This window comes from Manis pentadactyla, chromosome 16 (genome assembly GCF_030020395.1).
Source record: "Manis pentadactyla isolate mManPen7 chromosome 16, mManPen7.hap1, whole genome shotgun sequence".
Lineage (NCBI taxonomy): Eukaryota > Metazoa > Chordata > Mammalia > Pholidota > Manidae > Manis > Manis pentadactyla.
The window spans coordinates 45,641,537-45,663,921 of record NC_080034.1 but is presented as its reverse complement, the minus strand read 5'-3'; the positions used below and the strand labels follow the sequence as shown (position 1 = coordinate 45,663,921).

Sequence of the window (22,385 nt, the reverse complement as noted above, 5' to 3'; positions counted from 1 at the left end):
ATTCTTGAAGTCCTCTCCTAACTGGCCTCCCTGCCTGTAATCTCAGTTCCTTCCAGTGTATTTTCCACAGTCCTGCCACGATAACATTTCTAGGTGCCTATCTGACCATACTGGCCAAACTCCTTGGTTAGAGATCCAGGAAATTAGTTGCTGGTGCCCCTTGCCACATATTTCATTCTCCAGTCATGCTCTCTGCTCAATTCTCTGGATGCACCAAAACAGCTCACCCATTCCTGATTTTCTTCTTTTATTCCATCTCCCGTAACTCTCTTCTCTTGTTCCTTTCCCCCGTACGCTGGAAAACTCCAGCCTCTTGTTCTGCTCCATTATTTTTCCTCTTCCTTCTGAGTCGCTAATTCTGCTTAATACACTTACTTTCTAAATACACAGCATTTACTGTATATTCTAATCGATTCCTAAACATTAAAAAAAATTTTATTTCATTTCACATGCAAACCAGCTTTAGGTAGTTACTTGTCTACGTGCCCGTGTCTCCTCCTAGACGCTTAGATTTCAGAAGACAAGTTGAGAGTAAAAAACCACCACCCACCACAACAAAACCGTTGTATTCTTTCCCCCAGTCCCACCATCTCCCCTTAGCTGTGTCCATGAGACCAGAGGAAGCGGACAGTCTCAGAAAGAAACGGGTGGTATAAAACTGGAGGAACTATGAAGTCCTTCTGACCCTAATGTTTTGCGTTTCCCAGACCGCTCGACTCCCAGATGCCAGCAGCCACTGCGTACCAAAATCTCACACTACGGAACCGCCTCCCACCCAGACCGGCTGGATGTCTAGCTCCGAGTATTGTAAGGAAGTAGCCATCAAGACGCTACAACCTCCGCAGGTCCTAGAAAGAACCAGAGCGCTCCAGGAACAGCCAGAGTTGAGAGGCTTCCGCGAAAGGGCGCGGACGGCTGACGTACTTCCGGCCTTTGCGGTTAGTCGGTCGTTCAGGTGCTGCTAACTCCGCAGGGAATCTGGAGTTTCCCCGGCGCCGAAGGTGAGTCTCAGACCCCTCACCCTGATCCGCCGGACTCCGGTAAGATATAAGGTCCGCGCCTTGGAGTAGGCGGAGAGGGGGACGTCTGTGCAGGCGTGACCCCCCGGACACCCTCTTGCAGTCGTCGGGACACATTCACAGGCCTGAAATCCTGGTGGTGTAGGAAGAGCCCCGCCCCTGCCGGGGTCGTGGGAGAGACCCCTTGAAGGGGCGGAGCTTTGTGGCTGGAGCCGCTGCGGGGAGGTGGAGGTTGGGCGTTGGTCTTGCTCCATGTCAAAAAGCGCTGTGTCCGTCACTGTTACGTAACAGCATTACGCAGTATTTGTCGAATATATTTTTTCTTTAACTATTTAAAAGTAAATTACAAGCATCATGACTTGTCATCCCTAAATAGTTCCGTATGTGCACCTCTAAAATTTAAGGACATTTTACATACGCAATTCATAACCAGAGTATCATTTGCACAACCAGCTATGTTGTAGGAGCATTCCCTAATACCACCTAACACCTAGCTCATATTCAGAGTTTCCTAAACTGTCCTACAGATGTCTTTTGCATTAATTGGTTTATATCAACTAGGATCCAATTAAAGACCATTCGTTGCATGTAAAGTCTTTAATTTAAAACAATCCTACCCTTCCCCACTCTTCCCCATCCCATGCCCTGTTGAAAAGACTTGGTCTTCCTGTAGAGTAAGTATCCTGTTTCTGGATTTGCCTGTTTCCTTTTGGTATTTTAGTTGACCCTCTATTTCCTTGTCATTGCAATCAGTTATCCTTTGGGGTTTTGTTTTTTTTTACAACACAGGTGGCTTATGATTGTCATTATCTGATGTTGACGCTAATAAGAAAAATGCTCTTTTATGCTCTTTCCTTCATGTTTTTAGTTCAATTAGGGAAAATGAGGACACTGTATCAAATTCTGCAGTTGTATCACAGTTTTATCATGTGTTTGCTGCCTGACACATAATAGGCACTGAGTAAAAATTTCTGAAGTGAGTTCCTTTGTGGGTTACAGGTAATGCATAGAAACTGAATATTGACTTTAGGATGAGCTCTCCTACCTCCTCCAGGAATAGTACCTTGTACACACCCCAAGATTATTATGGCTTTTATGCCATGTTCTAATTCTGTCTCTGTGGAGCCGTGAACTGCTGTGTATATGCGCTCTTAGCATAGCTCCATAATCATCTGTCCAAAGACTGAAGCACGTCTACTAACAAAGGTTAAGCTGTCTTGCCTTCCAGTTGTATGTATTTTTCAAAGTTAATTTGAAGAATACAGTAATATAACCCCTAAGTCTCTCTGGATCCAAGGCAGTAGACTTCACCCCCAGTCTTCTTTCAACTCTTGCCTTTTCGGCTGTCACTCCTGTCTCCACCTTCATTCCCTAAGCTCATTCACTATCCAGTAGCGAGTTTCTTAAAACATAAATCTTGTCATCTTAAAAGCCTTCAGTGGCTTTGGCAGTTAGAATAAAATCCAAACTCCTGTGCCCTGCATAATTTGGCTTGTCTTGCCAGCCTAATTTTTTGCCACTCTTCTCTCACTTGACTGTAGACACTCCAGCTTCCTTTCATTTGGGCCACACCATGTGCTGCCTCAGGGCCTTTGAATAGTCTTGAGTGCTCTCCCTGACTGCCACCTCTGTTCTTTGCACAGCTCACTCCTTTTCCTTCTTAAGGGCTCAGCTTTAATGTCATCTCACCTCCCATCACTCTATCTTAATAGGTCCTCCATTTATTTGATAACTCAGTGCTTCATTGGTTTTCCTCACTGTGCTTATCACAACTGTTCATTGTATTATTTGCCTCCTTACTTTTGTTGTTGCTGTTGTTTTTCATTTGTCTTCTTTATTTGAATGTAGGCTCCTGCAGCACAGTGGATGGGTCTTTTTTACCTTTGTATCTCTATTGCCTAGCAAAGTGGCCTGGTATGTAGTAGGTGTTCACCAAACATTTATTGAGTAAAATGAGTGAATAAATGGCAACAACATCTATCTAGAACACAGCCAAGAAGCAGGACATCAGAAAAAAATCAAGCAGGAGAACTTTGAGTGTTTAAAATAAATCGTACCAAGTTTATCTGCTATATTTTAAAAGTGCAAGTCTTAAACCATCATCAGAATTCAATTTCTACTACAAGAAATTGAGAAGTTATAGGACTGAAGTCCCTAGTAGGACTGAAGTCCCTAGTAGGACTGAGGTCCCCCTTTCCTTGCTGGCTGCCAGCAGGTGACTGGTCTCAGCTTCTAGAAGATGCCTGCATTCCTTTTCATGTGGCTCCCTCCATTGATAAACCAGCAGTTGTGCATCAAATCCTTATCATGCTTCAAATCTCTGACTTCTTTCTGCCACCAGCCACAGAAAACTCTGCATTTAAAGGGATCAGGTAAGTATGTTAGGCTAGCTCAGAGATCTCTCTGTCATAAGGTCAACTAATTAGTAACCTTAATTACATCTTAATTAGACCTTTTGCCATGTAAATTAACAGTCAAAAGAGTAACACTAGAGGATAGAGATCATGGGACCATCTTACAATTCTGCTTACCACAATACCACTGTTTATTTATTCTGCACTTGATGGACATTTGAGTTGTTTAGAGCTATTACAAATAAAGTTGCTCTGAACATTCCTGTATTTAGTTTTCAGTGGCCATAAGCACTTGTTTCTTTGGGGTATATATCCAGGAGTAGAATTACTAGGCCATGGGGTGCACATATTTTCAGCCTGTCAAAAAATCCTGAGACTCACTTAATATCTGAAACTCAAAAACAGAGCTGAAGAGGTGTGCCAACTGGGTACAATCCTCCTGAACAGAAGAGATTGCTGATTTTTTTTTTCCTCAATAATTATTTTTTATTGAAGGGTAGTTGACACACAGTATTACATTAGTTTCAGGTGTACAACACAGTGATTCAACATTTATATACATGATAATTCTAGGTACCAGCTATCACCATACCAAGTTGTTACAATATTTTGACTATATTCCTTATGCTATACATTACATCCCGGTTACTTATTTATTTTACAATTGGAAGTGTGTTTATATATATATATATATATATATATATATATATATATATATATATATATTTGTGTGTGTGTGTGAGGGCATCTCTCATATTTATTGATTAAATGGTTGTTAACAACAATAAAATTCTGTATAGGGGGGTCAATACTCAATGCACAATCATTAATCCACCCCAAGCCTAATTTTCGTCAGTCTCCAGAGATTGCTGATTTTATATAGGAGTTTTGGGAAGCATGGAGTTCAGTGATTGCTGGATGTTTATGGAGTTAAGTGGACTGACATCACCTCTGGAAGCATGGTTTCATGGGACAAACAGTTGCCTATTAGTTGGTACTCAGAGCTGTGTTTATTGGAATAAGTCATTCTGGATTGGCTGATTTTCAAAAGCTATAGGTTGTCACAGATTGGCTTGCAAATTTCTGAAGTGAATTGTTGAGTGAACAGATCAGTCTGGACTACTTGATACCATAGCAAAAGACCAGTCAGTCTTTTCCTAGGAGTGAGGGAACTTTTTATTCTCAGGCTTTAATAGATTAAAGAATTTTCAAAGTGGTTGTATCCATTAAACTGTCAGCATCAATATATGAGAGTTCCATTTGTTCCATACATTACTGATTTACCCTTAAACTATAAGATACATATTTACTTTCAGAATTTTTAAAATGATGCTGTCATTGTTTAGAATTTCATTTTCCTGGTAATAGTGAAAGCCTTAATACACTCTTGACATTTTACTGAACTGAATATCCACCACATCTTGTTATTGTACATTAGAATTTTAGCTTCATATCTCACCTATTTTATGTAGTAAAACATTCTTAAGTGAAAATGTGATAAAGGAAAAATTGATTATCATCCTGCCCCAAACAATCTTTTTCCTATCCCAGAGACAAGTAATGTTGCTTGGGTGTCCAAATAGGGAAAACAGATACAGATGTAGATATAAATATATATCTATATATTCATTTTTTCCTTTTTTATACAGCTGATGGTAGCATCCTGTTCACACTCTTCACCTTGCTTTTCTCACTTAAATATATCTTGGCAGTCCTTTCATATTGTGCATAAAGAGCTCTTTTTTTTTAACTGCACAGAATACAGTATATGGATTACTATAATTTATTAAACATTCCCATATTGGAGGACATGTAGTTTATTTCCAACCTTTTGGTCAAAACAGTGCTGTAGTAAATAAAGAATTTTCTAAATACATAATTTTACACATTGGTGAGTATATTACTTCATAGGGTTGTATTTTTTTGCCATAGTCATTTAAATTTATTGTCATATTTTATCACATGTTAAATAAATATTTATTGCTGTATGCCATCAACGTTTAGTGGTTGGTTGTTATACCGCATTATTATGGCAATGAAAAGTTGATATAGGAGGGTGGCCTCTAAGGAGGGAACTAGTTAACTGCATGCCAAGAAAGAAAGGGAAACTTACTTTTCATGGACTATTCTCTGTACTTCTGATCTTTAAATCATTTGAAATACTTATTCCAAGAGGTAAATAAATAGTAGTGAACTAAAATTATGTTGTTTCTTCTATTTCACACTTTCTCTGAGTTAACATTTCTTTGCTGAACTACGTCCTTTACTTTTCTTAGGAGGGATCTATAGGTGGGAAATGACTATTTTGCTCCCACTATTTGCTTATATTTGACTGGGGGTAAATTTCATGTTGACAGTCGTCCTTTTCCTCACTCTGATTGCAATCTGGACTCCATTTTTGCTTATGAGTGTTCTGCGGTGTTACTGTAGATAATCTACCTCTTTTCCTCTAGTAGCTTTCAGGATTGTCTCTATCCTCAACAGGCAGAAGTTTCACATATTTTATTTAGGGGTGTACACTCGATCTGAGAAATCATACCTTCATTCCTGGAAAATTCTTAATTTTTTCTCATCCACTATTATTTCTCAGCCATTCACTACATTTTCCTCTTCTGAAACTATTATATAAATATTGTATTTTCTTAATATAGGTCCTTAACTGCTTCTTCAGATTTTTTATCATGGGCTGCATTCAGAGTGAAGTCTTTAGTATTGTCAGATACTGAACAGTTAAAAATTACTGTTGTTTTTCAACTTTGTCCATTTTGTGGCTGTAGTTCAGCCACCAAGATCCCCTGTCTGTCCTTATATCCACTGTGAACTGTAACCTTAAATACCTTTGGTCCTGTTTTTTGATTGGCTTGTGATATTAAATCCCCTCCAATTTCCCTTTCAGCCTGACAAACTCCTTTCATTATTTTTGGCCTAATTCAAATGTCTTTGTACCTCAGCCACATTCTTTCACCTCTCCATACCTAGCCAGAATTACTTTTTCCCTCCTCTTTGCTCCCTGGATATTTGGTTGAAGCCTATACTGTAGCACTCATCACTTGATATTACAGCTAGTTTTGTATTTCCTGTTCTTCACCTAAAGCTATCATATGCTGACTTTCTACCAGACTTTTAGTTCACTACTATTTATTTACCTCTTGGAATAAGTATTTCAAGTGATTTAAAGATCAGAAGTACAGAGAATAGTCCATGAAAAGTAAGTTTCCCTTTCTTTCTTGGCATGCAGTTAACTAGTTCCCTCCTTAGAGGCCACCCTCCTATATCAATTTTTCATTGCCATAATAATGCGGTATAACAACCAACCACTAAACGTTGGTGACATACAGCAATAAATATTTATTTAGCATGTGAATGTGGGATTTGGCTAATCTGGGCAGGGCTTACTTGAATATCTGCAGTCAGCTGTGGGTTTCTCAAGCAGCTCAGCAGATCTCAAGCAAGACTCACTCACGTGTCTGAGAGTAGGCTGGCTGTTAGCTGAGCTAGGATAGGCCATCTGCTCCACTGAGGTAGTTAGACTCTTGTTTTGTATGTATTTTATTATTTGAAAGCTGGCATATCCTCCACTGACCAAGTGTAAAGGGCAAGGGCAAGCAAGCTCAATCATATGAGAACTTTTCAAGCCTCTGTTTGTATCACACTTGTTAGTGACATACTGGCCAAGTCCAATTACATGGTTGAGCCCACAGTCCCAGTGGGAGGGCACTGCAAAGTACATGACTACAGGGAAGAGTGAAGAATTGGGGCCATTATTGCATTCTGCCATATGCTTTTTTTCAGCTTCTAAATATATGTAAGTAAAATCCTTGATATACTTTTTATTAACATAAATTATAGTATAATCATTGTTCCTATATGTCTCTTTTTTTTTTCCATTGCTTTATTTCAATTAAAACATAATGTTTTATCATCAGGTGTATCCTCCTAAAGAAGATTAAATCAGATAATCTTAAGTCATTTGTTACCCCTTCACCCCAAGCTGGAGTAAGCCTTCCAGATTAGTCCTAGAATGGCTTCAAGAGAGGAAGAGGATGGACTTAAGATTGTGAAGGTGGAGGAGGACTCCACCTGGGACCAAGACAGAGAGAACAGCTTTTCTGGCCAAGAGGTCTCCCGCCAACTTTTTAGACATTTTTGTTACCAAGAGACTCCTGGTCCCCGGGAAGCACTGAGCCGGCTCCGGGACCTCTGTCATCGGTGGCTGAGGCCAGACACACATACCAAGGAGCAGATCCTGGAGCTACTAGTGCTGGAGCAGTTCCTGACCATCCTGCCTGAGGAGCTCCAGGCCTGGGTGCGGGAGCATCGCCCAGAGAGTGGGGAGGAAGCAGTGGCTGTCGTTGAAGATCTGGAGAGGGAGCTTAGTGAGCCAGAGAACCAGGTGAGAGGAGGAAGATGGACTCCTAGACACTGAATACTAAATGAAGGGTGAAGTTTGGTGACCCAGGTTGGTTGGTTATAGCCACATGTATTAGTTCTCTGTTGCTGTATAACAGATTACCCACAACCTTTAATGGTTTAAGAAAAACAAAACATTATCTCACAGTTTCTCTGAGTCAGGATTTTAGGAGCTACTTAGGAGGATCTCTCTTGAGGTTGCGGTGAAGATGCCAGTCAAGATGACTCCCTCCCATGGTTGTTGGTAGGGTCCTCAGTTCCTCACTGGCTATTGGCAGAAGGTCTTAGTCCTTTGCCCTCTGGGTTTCTGCCTAGGGCTGATTGAGTGTCCTCACATGCCAGCCGACTTCCCCAGGAAAGAGAAAGAGAGAGAATGAAGCCCTATTGCTTTTGTGACTTAGTCTCAGAAGTTATATACCATCACTTCTGCCACACATTCTACTCAGTAGAAATGAGCCATTAAATAGAGCTCACACTCAAGGTGAGGGGACTTAGGCTCCACCTTTTAAAGGAAATAGTATCAAATAACTTGTAAACCTATTGTCAGCCACCACAGCACATTGGACCACTCTTATTTTCCCCCTTCTGCTCTTGGGTATAGAATTAAACTCTGGACCTTCCCCTCTCCCATTTCTCTAAAAAATGTTTCATATTGTTCCATATGATCTTTCATTGATTATTAGCCTGGGCTCCTGTAGTCATTCTCTTATGAATCCAAATATACCTATCTACCTTCAGGCCCCAGATTATGAACATGGACATTCAGAAATGCTCTCAGAGGATGTGGTGTGTCTGAAGGCCAAGCAGGAATCAACAGCCATCCAGCTTCACTCCATGGTGACACAGCTCAAATGTGAATCATTTGGTCCCTACAAATTTGGAAAACAAGGTAAGGACTTTGATAGATCCATTCCAGGAACCTCCAGTCGCACTGAATAGGGTAATTGTAAGACTCTGGACCCTGGAGTCAAATTGCCTGGGTTGGAGTTTAAGCACTGCTTAGTAGCTCTGTGACACTGGGCAGGCCAAATAACCTTTCTGTGCCTACTTTTTGCATCTATAGAAGAAGATAATCATAGTATCTTAGTCATAGAATGGTTTGAAGATTTAGTACATTACTATATGTAAAACACTGAGAACAGTGCCTGCTTCATAATAAGCACTCTATAGTGTCCACTTACAAACATCCTTTCTGGGAGCCTTGCCTTCTTTGGGTGACCTCCAGCTGTGTCAGGAGTGCTGATGACCCCTTACTCTGCTGGTCTCAATACCCCTGATCAACCTTTCTTTACATTACACTGCCAATTTAGCATTACTAGAATGTGCATGTTTGACATGGATCTTCCTATTCCCCATCCTATGGTTGTACTCATTCATAAAGGAAAAAGATGACATTGTTTGGTCCATTTTTTATTCCAGATGGTGAAATTGTATCTGAAAGTCAGGAATTGGCCTCAAAGCAAGAAGTCTTAAAAGAAATGGAACATTTTGGGAATAGTAGACTCCAAAGAGACACTCCTCTAGAATATAAGTACAGAGAAACTCGTAAATGTGAGAGCAGGGTAGAAAAGCAGGGGGGACACCCAGATGGAGAGAGACGTCACAGGTGCAATGAATGTGGGAAGAGCTTTACTCAGAGTTCAGTCCTTATTCAGCACCAGAGAATCCACACTGGGGAGAAGCCATATGAATGTGAACAATGTGGGAAGACCTTCAGCCAGAGATCTGGTCTGATTGAACATCAGCGGAGCCACACTGGAGAGAAACCCTATCAATGTAAGGAGTGTGGGAAAGCCTTCAGTGCCAGCAATGGCCTCATTAGACACACAAGAATCCACACAGGGGAAAAACCATATGAATGTGAAGAGTGTGGGAAAACCTTCCGCCTGAGCTCATACCTTGTTCAGCATTCTCGAATACATACTGGAGAGAAGCACTATCGGTGTAACGAGTGTGGTAAAGCCTTCAGTCAAAATGCGGGGCTTTTCCAGCATCTGCGAATCCACACCGGTGAGAAACCCTATCAGTGCAGTCAGTGCAGTAAAAGCTTTAGTAGGCGAACGCTCCTTATAAAACATGAGAGAAGCCACACTGGAGAGAGACCGTATGAGTGTGATGAGTGTGGGAAAGCCTTCAGTCATCACTCCAACCTCATTAGGCATTTTAGAATCCATACTGTTGCCAAACTGGACTAATTCCATGGACACCCTTCCCCCCACCCCATGACCCTAAATGGGGCCATCTTGGAAAGTAAGATTTTCAAATGGCTTATTTTGTTCTTATCAAACATATTTTGCCTTGGAATGAGTAGCATGTCTGCACATGGGTGTCTCCTGGGTGGATGACTGTGGGTGTAAGTAGTTGCCAGGAAGCTTTCTTCTTCCTATCCCTTGGTTCATCTCTAGTTATTTCCCTTAAAGGACCCAGATTTTACCTGGAAATAAATTGGTACAGAGGGTCAGTTCTTGAGTAGTACTGAATATTGAACAACTCTAAAAGACTAACATCTGTGTATACTTTAAGATTGGATAAGTTGGTGAGGTTTTGTTTTGTTTTCCATAAAAGTTGCATTTTAAACACACTTAAGGCTTAGGAGAATAAAAATCATTCCCATTCTCATAGGGATTAATTGCCATGGTCTCCTACAGGAATGTGATAAATTATCTCCATGGGCTTTCATCAGAAGGGGTGGCATACTCATTAACTAAGCAGTATTATCCATGATGTGAAACCTGTATTCTTGATGGTTTAGAAATCCATGTCCCATTTGATATCTAAGTACATTCCATTTTTGTCATCAATAATTAATGAGGATATTTTAAAACCTTCACAATGTGCCTTTCTTGTTAATAGCTTTTTCTGTAGCGTTATTCCCCAGCCACTGCCTTTTGGAGGTTAGCAGCTTTGAATGCCACTGCAAGCAGCAGCATGTAGGCTCTATAAAGAAAAGGAGCCCCCAACCTCAGGCAGCTTGCTGCTTGACTGGGGAGACCACCATGCTCAGGCCATTGATTGTCAGGGTTAAACCCAAGCTTTGGTACCCAACTGTCTAGGTTCAAATTCTGCCTCTCCATTTGTGAGCTGTGAGACCTGGGCAACTTATTTAAATGTTCCTGTGCTACAGTCTCCCCATTTGTAAAATGGGGTGATAAGAGTTCTCTTCTCAGTGATGAGTTCTCTTCTCATAGGTACATAAGATTAAATTAATTCAAACTTCAAACAGCTCTTAATAAATGTGCACTATGATTTACATAAGAAATAATACTGTTAAATGGATGTAGGTGGAATTGTATCATTTTAAAACTAAATAGGATATTAAATGACTCTGCCGACATCCTTACCATACTTTTCTCCACGGTCAAAATCTGAATCAGAATTGCAGAAAAGAGGAAGTAAAAGTTCAGCTTAAAAGTATACTGTGCTGAGCGTGTCTTCAAACTTTATAAGAAAAATAGTTAAGTACATATGTGTGTATATGTATACGTATATGTATATGTATTTGGTTTTCTTTATAGCTTAGGGAGCATAAAAAAAAAAACTTTAATACTGACCTTAAAAGTGACTAATTTGTGAATGGAACAATTAGCTAAGTTCAGATTATGTAGAATAATGCTTATCAACTTGAGAGTTTCTACAAGTTACCTGGGATCTTATTACAACACAGATTCTAATTCAAATGGTCAGAAAGGAGCCCAGGGATCTCCAGTGCTGCTGCTTATACTGTGGGCTCATGGAACACACGCTTTGGGTATCAAGGTCTCAGACAGCCCTGAGTATTGAGATGGTCCTTCAAATGCTAGAGGTGCCAAGCAAATCAAAGGCCCTTCCCATGCTTTCTCACCTACAACCTCTACATCGTCACATAGTCCCTAACCCTGTGGTCCCCATGCACACCCACTGCCTGTTCTCCCTTAGGAATGACATGCCCCTGAGGTGCAGTGGGCAGATGGGGTAAAGTGGGTTTGGGAAACAACGTAGTGTCCTCTGCTCTGGCACAGGCAAATTCAGCCAAATATTTACCCACAAAGTTTCAATACCAATATATGCTTGCCACCCTCTGGGCCTCTCTGTCCACACAGCCATCCTCTGGGCCTCTCTCCAGCTGTCCCACACAGCTGTCCTCTGGGCCTCTGTTCTTGGCACTGCCACCACTCCAGCCTCTGCTCTGCTCTCCTGCACCCTTGCAGCCATGCCATTGTGTTGTACCCAGAGCAGTGGGTGGAACTCCCTATATAGAGTCAACAGTGATGTATTGCCCACAGTGAGCTAGTCAACCGGGGCCAGGTGAGAATCCTGGCCACAGGAACTCTCATTTTATCCATATCTACACACAGTCTGATCCAGTTTTATACCAATGCTGAGGTGTGGGGAAAATTGAAGTTCCTATGGCTAGGATCCTCACCTGAACCTAAACTACTTGATAATGTAACTGGCCTACTGCTAGGCTACTGCTTCCATACCTGTTGGCAATAAGCTATTACTGACTGAGTCACTGTATAAAGAGCTCTGCCCAGTGCTCGGGGAGGAGGCAGAAACAGAGGATTACAGACCTGCCAACTGTTGGATGCAGACATGACTGGATTGCTCCACTATCCACAGGAGAACAAGCCAGGTAACAAACCCTTTTATACCCAAGAACATTCCACTGTCATTCCTCAGTCTCACTGAATCCATAGTGAACTTGCCCGGGGCTGAAACCCATTGGCAAGACATGAGGGCTTCAGCCTCTTATTCCCTATGTTTTGTTTAGATCATCCTTACTTCGTGGACTGTGTCAATTTTCAACTATGGATTTGGCACCATTCTATGGTTACTATGATCTTGCCTGCATTTTTTTAAATGGCACCTTCCAGGAAAAATTACAACAACAAAAGTCAGTTCATTCTTTAAATGCACAAAATAACCAATTCAACAAATAGATGATTTCCACATATGACACCCAAATTACACATAGAAAACGTACCACTGGAGTTCAACATTTTTATAAGTAAACTTTAATATTACTTGTTATGATAGTATTTGAAACAATAAATGTCTGATTTTAAAAAATACTAATTTCATTGCAAACATCAGGTTTGCTTTCAGAGGGTACAGTCTGATGCGTACTTGTGACTTTTCTGTGTCTTATTGGTATCTGCAGTGCATCTGTTTTATCTGCCTTAATCTGACAGGTTAGCCTTCTGCTCCAAGTAGAAATGTGCAATATATCTCCGAAAATCCAAGAGGTCTAGAGAGGTACCTGGGTTACAGGCTCTGTGTAGATGCCATGCATTGTTCATGGCTACATCAATTATGTAGCTCACCAAAACTGAGTACCATTTCTTGCTTCTTATTTTCACCCTATACTTATAAATGATTTGATCCATTTTAGCTACACCTTCTCTGCATTCATCATACAATTTCACTATTGATGGTTGAATTATCTGAGTGACCTCATCATCATTGGCAAAACAACTTACATTATTAACTGGTTCTATGCCTACAGCATTGGAGCACAGGCTGATAATGCCATCACCATGCCAACGACACAAAATTATCTCATCATTTTCTTCCACTTGGAAATCAAAATATCCCTTCTTCATTTTTTTCATGTGTTCTGCATTCATGAGGGGACATTTTTCAGTCCTGTTCTCATGAATTGTTCCTGTTGCCCTCACCCCTTTCTTCTTTAAGGCTGCCACCAGTTTGACACTTGTAAAGAAACTATCAAAACAAAGGTGATAGGGATATTGACCTCTCTCTAAAAGAATATTGGCAAAATTCATCACTAGATTTCCGCCTAAACCAAGATCGAGATCCTTATCTGCTATCACAGTTGATTCTTCTTGATAGGGCTCAAACCAAACCATATAACCCTGTGTGGTTGTACCACACCAGATTTTATAGCCAATTCGAATAGGCTTCCCATTCACGAATTGGTCACTATCGATGCATTCACACATTGTCTTATCAAAACAATAGTATTCTTCCAGGGGAGCATATAGGAGGAAATTTCTATTCATTTGCTTTATAAAAGGCCTCAGTTTTGTAAACTTATCTTTTTGATCTAGGTGGCTATTATCTGCAAAATGAAGGTATGAGAAAATCAATTCAAATCTGTCCCTTCTAACTGCATCTCCAACAAGGTTCTGATCAGCATCAGAGATTTCCCAATACATTCCCCTTCTGGGACGCCTCACAAATCCACTTAAAAGCAAGATACCAAACAGACACCTCATTTCCTGAACTGTGACTTCCAAGCTGACATTTTTGTGAGAGGCATAATTATTGGTTTCATTGACAATCAAGTTAAATGTTTCATCATCAAAAAATAATTCAAACAACTCTACTGGATTCAACTTTTCACTCTTGAGATTCAAAAGTCCAGAATCCAGTGCTGGCCAGCTTGGAAAGTTGGGTTTAATGTCTCTTTTGGTCCAATTCTTCCCTGGGACATTTGACATCTTTAGCTTTTTTTGAGCAGGCTGAGTCTCAGAGTCGTTATCTTCTTCCACATCTGAGTCCCCAGAAAATGCAAGGCCTTGGAGCAATTCACTCACTCGAGCTTTGTCCTTTTTTCTCCCTTTTCGAGTAATGTCTCCTGCAGCATATTCTAAGGTTGAGATGTGTGTCCGGGCCCACAGGTCACTGGGGTGACGGTCCTTCAGAGTATTCAAATGAGCAACTGTCCTCTCAGTAGGAACAGGAGTACTACAAGGTACCTGGGGTGCCCAGTCTCTGGGAAAGAAAAAAATACACATGCTATGAAAATCCTCATTCTTATTTGCTGTTTGTTTTCTGTGTCTCTATCAGTCAGTTCTGAAGTTAGATAAGGAATGGGGTTGTTACTTGGCCCCTCAAACCTCTCACAGAATTTCTAAATGTGGAAAGATTTAGTCTCCTAGTTCCACATTCACCTGGTGGACACACTGCTCTAAGGAGAAACGAGAAACTCAAACTTACTGCCCTTGAAATGATTTCTATGGGGTTTACAAGGAAGTAGGCTGAAGTTACTAAGAAGAAAAGTATTATACACATTTTTTAATTCTAGAGATATGCATTTCATTTACTAATGTCCTATTGTCAAAGAGTAGTTTTATAAGGCATAAGGGGAAAAGTGAAAAGAGTATGTTGTAATGTAATTTACACAACATATAGTTATTAGGGCATTTATCATCCTAGGTGTCAGTGTGTACATGTATGACCCATTCAACATCAGAGTCCCTGACATTGTGAACTGCAGGGACACTCCTTGAAGCCTGTCATTACACGGAAGCTTTGCACTGCTAAAATTTAAACTGTAAGAGCCCACGTTCTATCCCCAATTTCTTTTCAGTCTAGCTTCCTCATTCGTCAGTGATTCCTGTTCTTCTCAGACACCTTCATTCACTCCTGCTTCCACCTCCCTTCCTATTTATTCAGTGTAGATTCCATAATCCATCACCTTAATACCTTTCTTGCCAGGGTCATCAATCACCTGCCCAGTGTCCTTCTGTAACACTGGGCCAGCAAAACTTCAGCACCTGATCAAGCCTATTGCTGGTCTTCTCTGCTCTCACCCAGTAGTGCACAGTGCCAAAGAAGTCACAAGTAGGCAGACTGACACTGCTAAGATGGTCTCCCAGATTCAGCTAGTTATGCAATACTGCCCATTCCCTCTTGTCCCTTTCTTCCCAGTTCCCCAAAGCAGGTTATTTCAAATATTCATCACTATTCTCAAATCTCCTATCCAATTCTTGGTATCTCCAAACATGACCTCTTTCCCTACTCCAAAGATGACCCGGAGTGTTTGAATTGGAAACTTGCTCTTAGAAATGGTCTCCCTCCTCAGCTCCCATGACCCCTCTCTTCCTGTTCTCCTCTCTGCTCTAGACATTTGCATATTCTATTTCTTAGCCTCTTTCCTTTACACACTTCCTCTTAATCTAACAAATTTATGCTTACTCATCAAATCTTGTTTTAGACACCACATCTTATGGACGCCTTCTCTGATACTCCAGAGCTCAGGTGGATGCTCTCCTATATGATCTATCCTACCGACAGGGCACTTCATCACACTACATTGTAGTCCTGTGTTGCCTCATCTGCTCGACCCTCAGGTGACTTATTGAAAGTAGGGTCTCTGTATTATATATGACTGGATATGAATGATAAAATTCTTGCTCAATGAGGAGTGGAAGAAAAGAAGGATAATATGAAATGTAAGTTGGAACTTCTAAAGGTGCACCTGGAACACACTGTCTTTTCAACACAACTAACTCTTGGCCTCTTCTTACCAGTTCCTTGCTTGTTTTTCTAAACCCAATTCTTTATCCATAATCTGCCTAATTAATTTCAGCCTGAGACATCCTGAGAAAGTTTCAAATCCCTAAAAATCTGCTCCATGATAGAGGCAGACTTTGTTACTTTTCTGCCAACATCCCTTGCCCTCCTCCTCTTAATTAATCAGAAACCCAATTGTGTTTGGGGCAGCCATGTGTCCAGGTCCAGGCCATGAACTGGTTGGTCTAAGCCAGTCATGATAATTCCATTCCCTTTTTCTAGACAGTCAGTTCTCCAGGATCTCTGGTAGCCAGGTGGTCATGAGACAGTTTTAGCTGGCAAGAAATAAGGGGAAGATGGAGGCTTCTGGGAAGGTTTTTGCTTTCTTGATACCAGGACAGACAATGGTAGAGGTGCCCTTCTACCTCCTTTCTGCTTTAAACAGACTTGGAGCTGCAGGAGCCACCTTGTGGTCACAGGTCTATAAACTAACACTAAGGATGGTACAAGTAGAGACTTAAGAAACTGGATCCTTGAAAATGAAAACTGAATGATGTCAAATGTTGGAGGGGATGAACCTTCCTTCATTCATTGACCTGGGAGTATAGACGGTACATTCTTTTTAGAAGTCAGTTTAGCAGTGTTTGAATTAAATTTAGTAAAAACACATCCTATGACTCAGCAATTCTGTTTCTAGGTAGTTATCCCAAAGAGCTTTTCACACAGCAGGCATGTCTGGGGATGTCACTATTGCACTGTTTATGTTGGTGGGGAGTTACAGGCAATCTGGGTGACCATCTCCAGGGAGGCTGATAGGCAAACCATGAAGGTGTATAGCACAGAGTACTATGCAGCAGTTATAAATAAAGGAATAAATGTATACAGATAGGTCTTAAGATGTTACATTGAGTGATAAAATAACAGAACAATATTTATTCATAATACTACTTAAATAATTTAAAACACATGCACATAAAACAGAAGTACATATTTACACAAATACATGCTAACAATACAAACACATTAAACCCAATATGGTAGAAGAAGGAAATGTGAGTAATGGGAAAAAGAGCTAAGGGCACACGTGCGTGTGTGTTTGTGCATGGCTGCACAGGGGTGGGGAGCAGGGAGTAAAGGTACATAAGTCATGGTTTCAGTTATCTGAGGCTGAATGTACCCGACAAGCACACTAGCAGATTTATGTTCTCCCGTTTTAACTCTGAATTAAGACACAGAACATTATTTCTCTTTGTTTGGTGGGGCTTGGCTCAGATGAACTTGATAAAAAATTTTACTTCTCTTTTTGAGCTTCAAGACACTCCTATTTTAACTGAGATTTAGCAAACCGTTTCCGAAGGATGAACAAATGACGATCAGGAGAATCTCCACACTCCACCCTGCTTTTCAGTCTACCCCCTGTTGTTTCCTTTTCCCTCTTTTCTTGTCTCTTAAGGAGTTAATGGCCTCATGAGAAGCCAACCCTCTGCTTGTGACCTGGCTCCTCCCTTTCTGCTTTGGGAGTATCTCGGCCACACATTCACTCATTCCACAACCAATACTTACTCAGCACCTACCACCATCTTTAATTTCTCCTCTTCATCAGCTACTTTTCTTTTTGATTCTTGTTCAGAACTCCCCTACTGGTGATTGAAAATACCTTACTTGTCCCCCCAAGTCCTCTTCTAGCTCTGCTGACGTTCTTCTCTTACCAATCAGCAGCCCTCATTCTCGTCTAAATTCTCTACCTTCTCTTATTCTGCCTTTTCTGGCTTCTCTTTATCTAGTTCCACAAAAGGGAGCCCAGAAGGGAGATCAGGCAGGGAAGACTGAGTCAGGATAGGATTCCTGGAGGCAACTGTGCATCAACTGAAGGTTTTACATAATGATTGTATATTAACAGGTCACCTTCTTGGCATGGAGCCTCCTTTGATCACAGAAGTAGAGTGGCACCCTTCTTGTATTATTCCGGGGAAGCAGCTTTTGACCAGTTGGTTTCTCTGGTTCTGTTCCAATTTCTTCTGATACCTGCAGGATTTGTTCCACTTAGGATCATGGACACTTACCTGTTGGGTATTCCTGAGGCCTCAGAACCTTGTTCCATTTCTTCAGAAGTTTCTTGCTTTGCATTAAACAATCCATCTTTAGTTACAACTTCTTCAGCTAAAATAATACATTAATAATTTAAATGTCATCTGTTGCCTGAATTTAGAAAAAATAATCTCCAGGGTAGGGAACAGGATGTTCCAAATTAAAACAATCACTCAATCAACAGGTGTCCCAGAAATGCAATCAAAGCAGTCCTACAAAATGTGACACAGTATGGAAAGAGAGTAAGGAAGGTCAATTAGCTAAGTTAGGAAAAAGTCTTAAAGGGGAAAGCATACATAAAGAAAAGTATACATGGTAATAATGTCTTTGAGAGTGAAGAGAACTTCCTTTGACACAAGGAAGAAGGGATTAGGCAGAGAAGTTCATGGGGCTTCCAGATGTGAAGGGATGTCTGAGGATGACAATTACATTGGACCCTTGATAGGGAAGAAAAAGGGGAGCAAAGGATGAGTTGTTGAGGGATTCAGGAAATACAGAGGAATGGTCACAGAAGATAGTAAAAATCAATAAGCCAAGTGATTACCAACAGAAGAAGATAATGGGATTGGGAGGGATGCAGATAGGAGCTGAAAGAAGTCTAGAAGCAGAGGGTAGAAGCAGAAGGGAGGGTGATAATCTGTAGGAAATGTGGGTTCACAAGGGACAAATCAGGGTTAATGATGGAAAAAGATGAGCACAGACAGGGGACGAAACAGAGGCTGGTCCTTACTCATCAGATTGAAGTCTGTAACCTTCTCCTGAACTGAGTTGCCACAATAGTTCCTCTGAGCCACACTACTCAGAGGTGGCCACTCCCCTGGGACAAGGACCTGGGTTGCTGCTGCTTCAGTCTTCACTGATGTCTAAAAAGGCAGAAAATGGCCTCTCAGTCTTCATTATGGTAAGGAAAAGGGGTCCAGTTGGATACCACATTGTAGACCAGCAGTACCAAAGCCTCAGCAGGGACATGCTCTCTCTGAAGGTCTAGGTCCTTCTTATAAGGACACCATTTAGGGCCCATCCTAACCTAGGTTCTAACTTGGACCTCATCTTAATTTGACTGTATCTACAGAGACTCTAGTTCCAAATCAGATCACATTCATAGGTGGCTGGGGTTAGGACTTCAACATATCTTTTGGGGGAGAATGATTCATCTCACAACACCATCTTAGCCCTACTTCAATTAAGGTCATCTCTCTGTGTCTGGTCTTCTATTATTTGATTCAACACTCATTTTCATTCTACTGTCCACCCACACTCTCATTTTCCCATACTTCTTATCTTCTTATTCCTCCTTAAGTCAAATTTATTGATTATACATTAAGGCAAACATTTAACTATTTTGTTATTTCTTCTGGTATAATCATGTCCAAACATTTGCATTTTGAAATACATACTACTTTTTTTTATAAGTTACTTTATATTTGTTTCCCCATTATATTATATTCTAAATAATTATAGTGATTTAAAAAATATGTACAGTAAGTTTTATTTTCTATAAATTTCTTTTCAGGAGGGTAAAAGATTTGTTAACAACAGGAGGCTCTGTTCTTAACAAAGGAGGGCCTGAGAGGACTAAGAACCAATTAGAAGCCACAGGAAAGGACTGAGAAAGAGGGGAACTCCATGAAGACTGTCTTGAGAGAACTGATTTAACAGCAGAGTTTGTAGATGGGAGGCTTAATTGTTTTTTAACTAAATGACTAGGAAACTGATTATACCACTGAGAATTAAAAAGAAAAAGAATCCATTTTGTGAAGAAGATGTAAAATTTCGTCTTGGATACACAGAATTTCCATGACCATCACAAATAATAACTGGGTATGTGCAAAACAATGGGAATACAAATGAGTGTGGGGAAGAGTCTTGGTTCTTAGGCTGAGGAGAGAAATCCATGACGCCCAAACATAAAACAGTCATTAAGCATCAAATGAGAGGAGGCACTTTCTGAAACCAAGGGCCTAACTCTGCCTTGCTCTCACACCTTGAGATCTGGACATTTCTCCTAAACATGCTACAGAATGAGGCAAAAGCATGTAGTCAAGACGAGCTCCTTGGATGAGGCAGAGGGTCTGTGCCACCTGAAAGGTACTCAGGGGTGAGGAGTGTGAGCCAAGAGAGTAAGGAAGTTGGCCAGGGAGGAGGACTGCTACTGAAGTTTCCATAAGCCTGGGCACCTTACTCACCTGGGAGCTGGCTGAATTAGACTCAGGTACTTCTACCTTGTCTCTGGGATTTTCTTCCTGGAGGGGGGCTGTTCCCTGAGAAGCAAGCCCTATGGAGGGAGGAGACAAAAGTCCTGAGTGAGACACAGTCTTAAGGAGTGCCCGTTGTGGGGCACCGTCCCAGCCCCCCAATCCTCTTATGCTTGTTAAACATCCAGGAACTGAGATACAGATCTAAGACAGAGCATCACAGCTGTTTTCATTCTGTTGAGAATTCTACAATTCTAAAACTTTAGGGTCACACCCACAAAACTGAGTGGTGTTTATGAACTCATAAGGTGCTTTACAGTTATGCAATTTAACACACATAAAGCCAATTTAAAAATCACAGATGAAAATAAAGAGAGGGGAGGAAGAAGCTGGTGATGAAGGATTAACCAGAGAACACATAAATGAAGTGGCAAAAAGAGACAAGGCAAAGGGGAAACAGGAAAGCAGAAAAAGATGAAAAGAGAGGAAATAAAGATATAAATAAATAAAAATAGATATTAAATAATGCAGGAGGCTATGCACGTGTGGGAGCAAGAGGGCATCAGGGAAATCTCTGAACCTTCAGTTTTGCTGTGAAACTAAAACTGCTCTAAAAAATAGTCATATATGATAGTCATGAGCTAGAAGACCTTGTGAGGATCTGCCAGGTTGGAAGCTGCTGATCCCAAAGGAACCAACAAAAATCAAACAGTCATGGGGACTGTGATGTCAGGCACTGTGCTGTCAAGTAAGAGTATTTCTAATACTCACATTAACCCTAAGAATCTAAATCATCTCCATTTATCCTAGGAAAATTCAGAGCTCAGAACTAAGCAAAGCATGTAGAAGTCAGAGAGATACTTGTTGAATGACTGCCTAACTGAATGACCAGTTACATAACCTGCACCAGGTCACACTGCGGGCAGGGGGCAGAGCTGGGACTCTGAAGGACTCTACAAGTCCTTCCTCTCTGCTATGACTTTTCTTTTTGGTCTCTGTTCCTCCTGTTCTGCAGCTTCTTTCAGTTGCAGGACACCAGGAATAGGGGATAATGTGTGCTGCAAGTGGCTCCCCCAGGCCCCCAGTTCACACTGCCTTTCAGCCATTGGGCTCTCTAGTTCCTCCTGGTTTCTCTCAGGCATACAGGCTTAGCTCTGGCCGGCTTAGTATAGAAAGTGAAGAATTCCAGTTCCAAGCCTACTGGCCTCCAGCAAAGCACAGGCCTGCTTTTGAAACACACAGAATGAAGGCAGGGATCACACCACTCAGATGCCAAACTACTGTATCACAACGTTACACACTGTGCCACTATCTTCTCCTCCTAAAATTGCTCTAATGCCTAAGCATCTAAAATTCCAGATAATAAAAAATTGCATCCCTTGGAAAATGGGAAGGGCAATTTTGCAAACCACCTTCAGCTAAGAAGAAGCACTAGAAATACTACAAATCAGAGCTAGTGTCTGATGAGACTCTGGGTTAATTTTTTTTTTTTTTAGTATTATTAATCAACAATGACATGAAGAACATTATGTTTATTAGGCTCCCCCATTCACCAAGACCCCCACACAAACACCATTACAGTCACTGTCCATCAGCATAGTAAAATGTAGATTCACTACTTGTCTTCTCTGTGTTGCACAGCCCTCCCGGTGCCCCCCCCCCCCACATTACACATGCTAATCGTACTACTCCCTTTTTCCCCACCCTTATCCATCCCTTCCCACCCATCCTCCTCAGTTCATTTCCCTTTGTTAACTGTTAGTCCATTCTTGGGTTCTGTGATTGTGCTGCTGTTTTGTTCCTTCAGTTTTTCTTTGTTCTTATACTCCAAATATGAGTGAAATCATTTGCTCCTTGTCTCTCTCCACCTGGCTCATTTCACTGAGCATAATACCCCACAATAGCTCCATTCATGTTGTTGCAAATGGTAGGATTTGTTTTCTTCTTATGGCTGAATAATATTCCATTGTGTATATGTACAACAACTTCTTTATCTATTCATCTACTGATGGACATTTAGGTTGCTTCCATTTCTTGGCTATTGTAAATAGTGCTGTGATAAACATAGGGGTGCGTCT

At 41.0% G+C, this 22,385-nt stretch overlaps 2 protein-coding genes across 4 annotated transcripts in view; one reads left to right on the top strand and one right to left on the bottom strand.

Moving 5' to 3' along the window:
- The first annotated feature begins 560 nt into the window (after window positions 1-560).
- ZSCAN31 (zinc finger and SCAN domain containing 31) lies at window positions 561-10,400 on the top strand. Of its 2 annotated transcripts, none has more exons than XM_036907067.2 (4): window positions 561-1,040; window positions 7,300-7,766; window positions 8,522-8,672; window positions 9,203-10,400. In XM_036907067.2, the coding sequence occupies exons 2-4, from the start codon at window positions 7,395-7,397 to the stop codon at window positions 9,976-9,978; spliced, it is 1,299 nt and encodes a 432-aa protein (XP_036762962.2). In that variant the 5' UTR covers window positions 561-1,040; window positions 7,300-7,394; the 3' UTR covers window positions 9,979-10,400. The 2 variants fall into 2 exon arrangements, with proteins under 2 accessions (XP_036762962.2, XP_036762961.2); XM_036907066.2 differs by having other exon boundaries at window positions 562-1,001.
- Window positions 10,401-12,652: 2,252 nt separating this feature from the next.
- The window catches only part of PGBD1 (piggyBac transposable element derived 1), a 38,378-nt gene continuing 28,645 nt past the window's right edge, over window positions 12,653-22,385 (bottom strand). For both annotated transcript variants that reach the window (XM_057494185.1, XM_057494184.1), the window contains 4 exons: window positions 20,299-20,387; window positions 18,843-18,975; window positions 18,088-18,184; window positions 12,653-14,500 (listed from right to left, as the gene is read on the bottom strand). In XM_057494185.1, the coding sequence (XP_057350168.1) occupies window positions 12,943-14,500; window positions 18,088-18,184; window positions 18,843-18,975; window positions 20,299-20,387 (1,877 nt within the window). In that variant the 3' untranslated portion in view covers window positions 12,653-12,942. The remainder of the gene's footprint in view (window positions 14,501-18,087; window positions 18,185-18,842; window positions 18,976-20,298; window positions 20,388-22,385) is intronic.

Excerpts from the sequence above, each read along its gene's own strand:
- ZSCAN31 (XM_036907067.2), top strand. The coding sequence starts at position 7,395 with ATGGCTTCAAGAGAGGAAGAGGATGGACTTAAGATTGTGAAGGTGGAG. Across the intron at positions 7,767-8,521 it reads TTAGTGAGCCAGAGAACCAG|GCCCCAGATTATGAACATGG; the intron begins GTGAGAGGAGGA and ends ATCTACCTTCAG. Across the intron at positions 8,673-9,202 it reads CTACAAATTTGGAAAACAAG|ATGGTGAAATTGTATCTGAA; the intron begins GTAAGGACTTTG and ends TTTTTATTCCAG.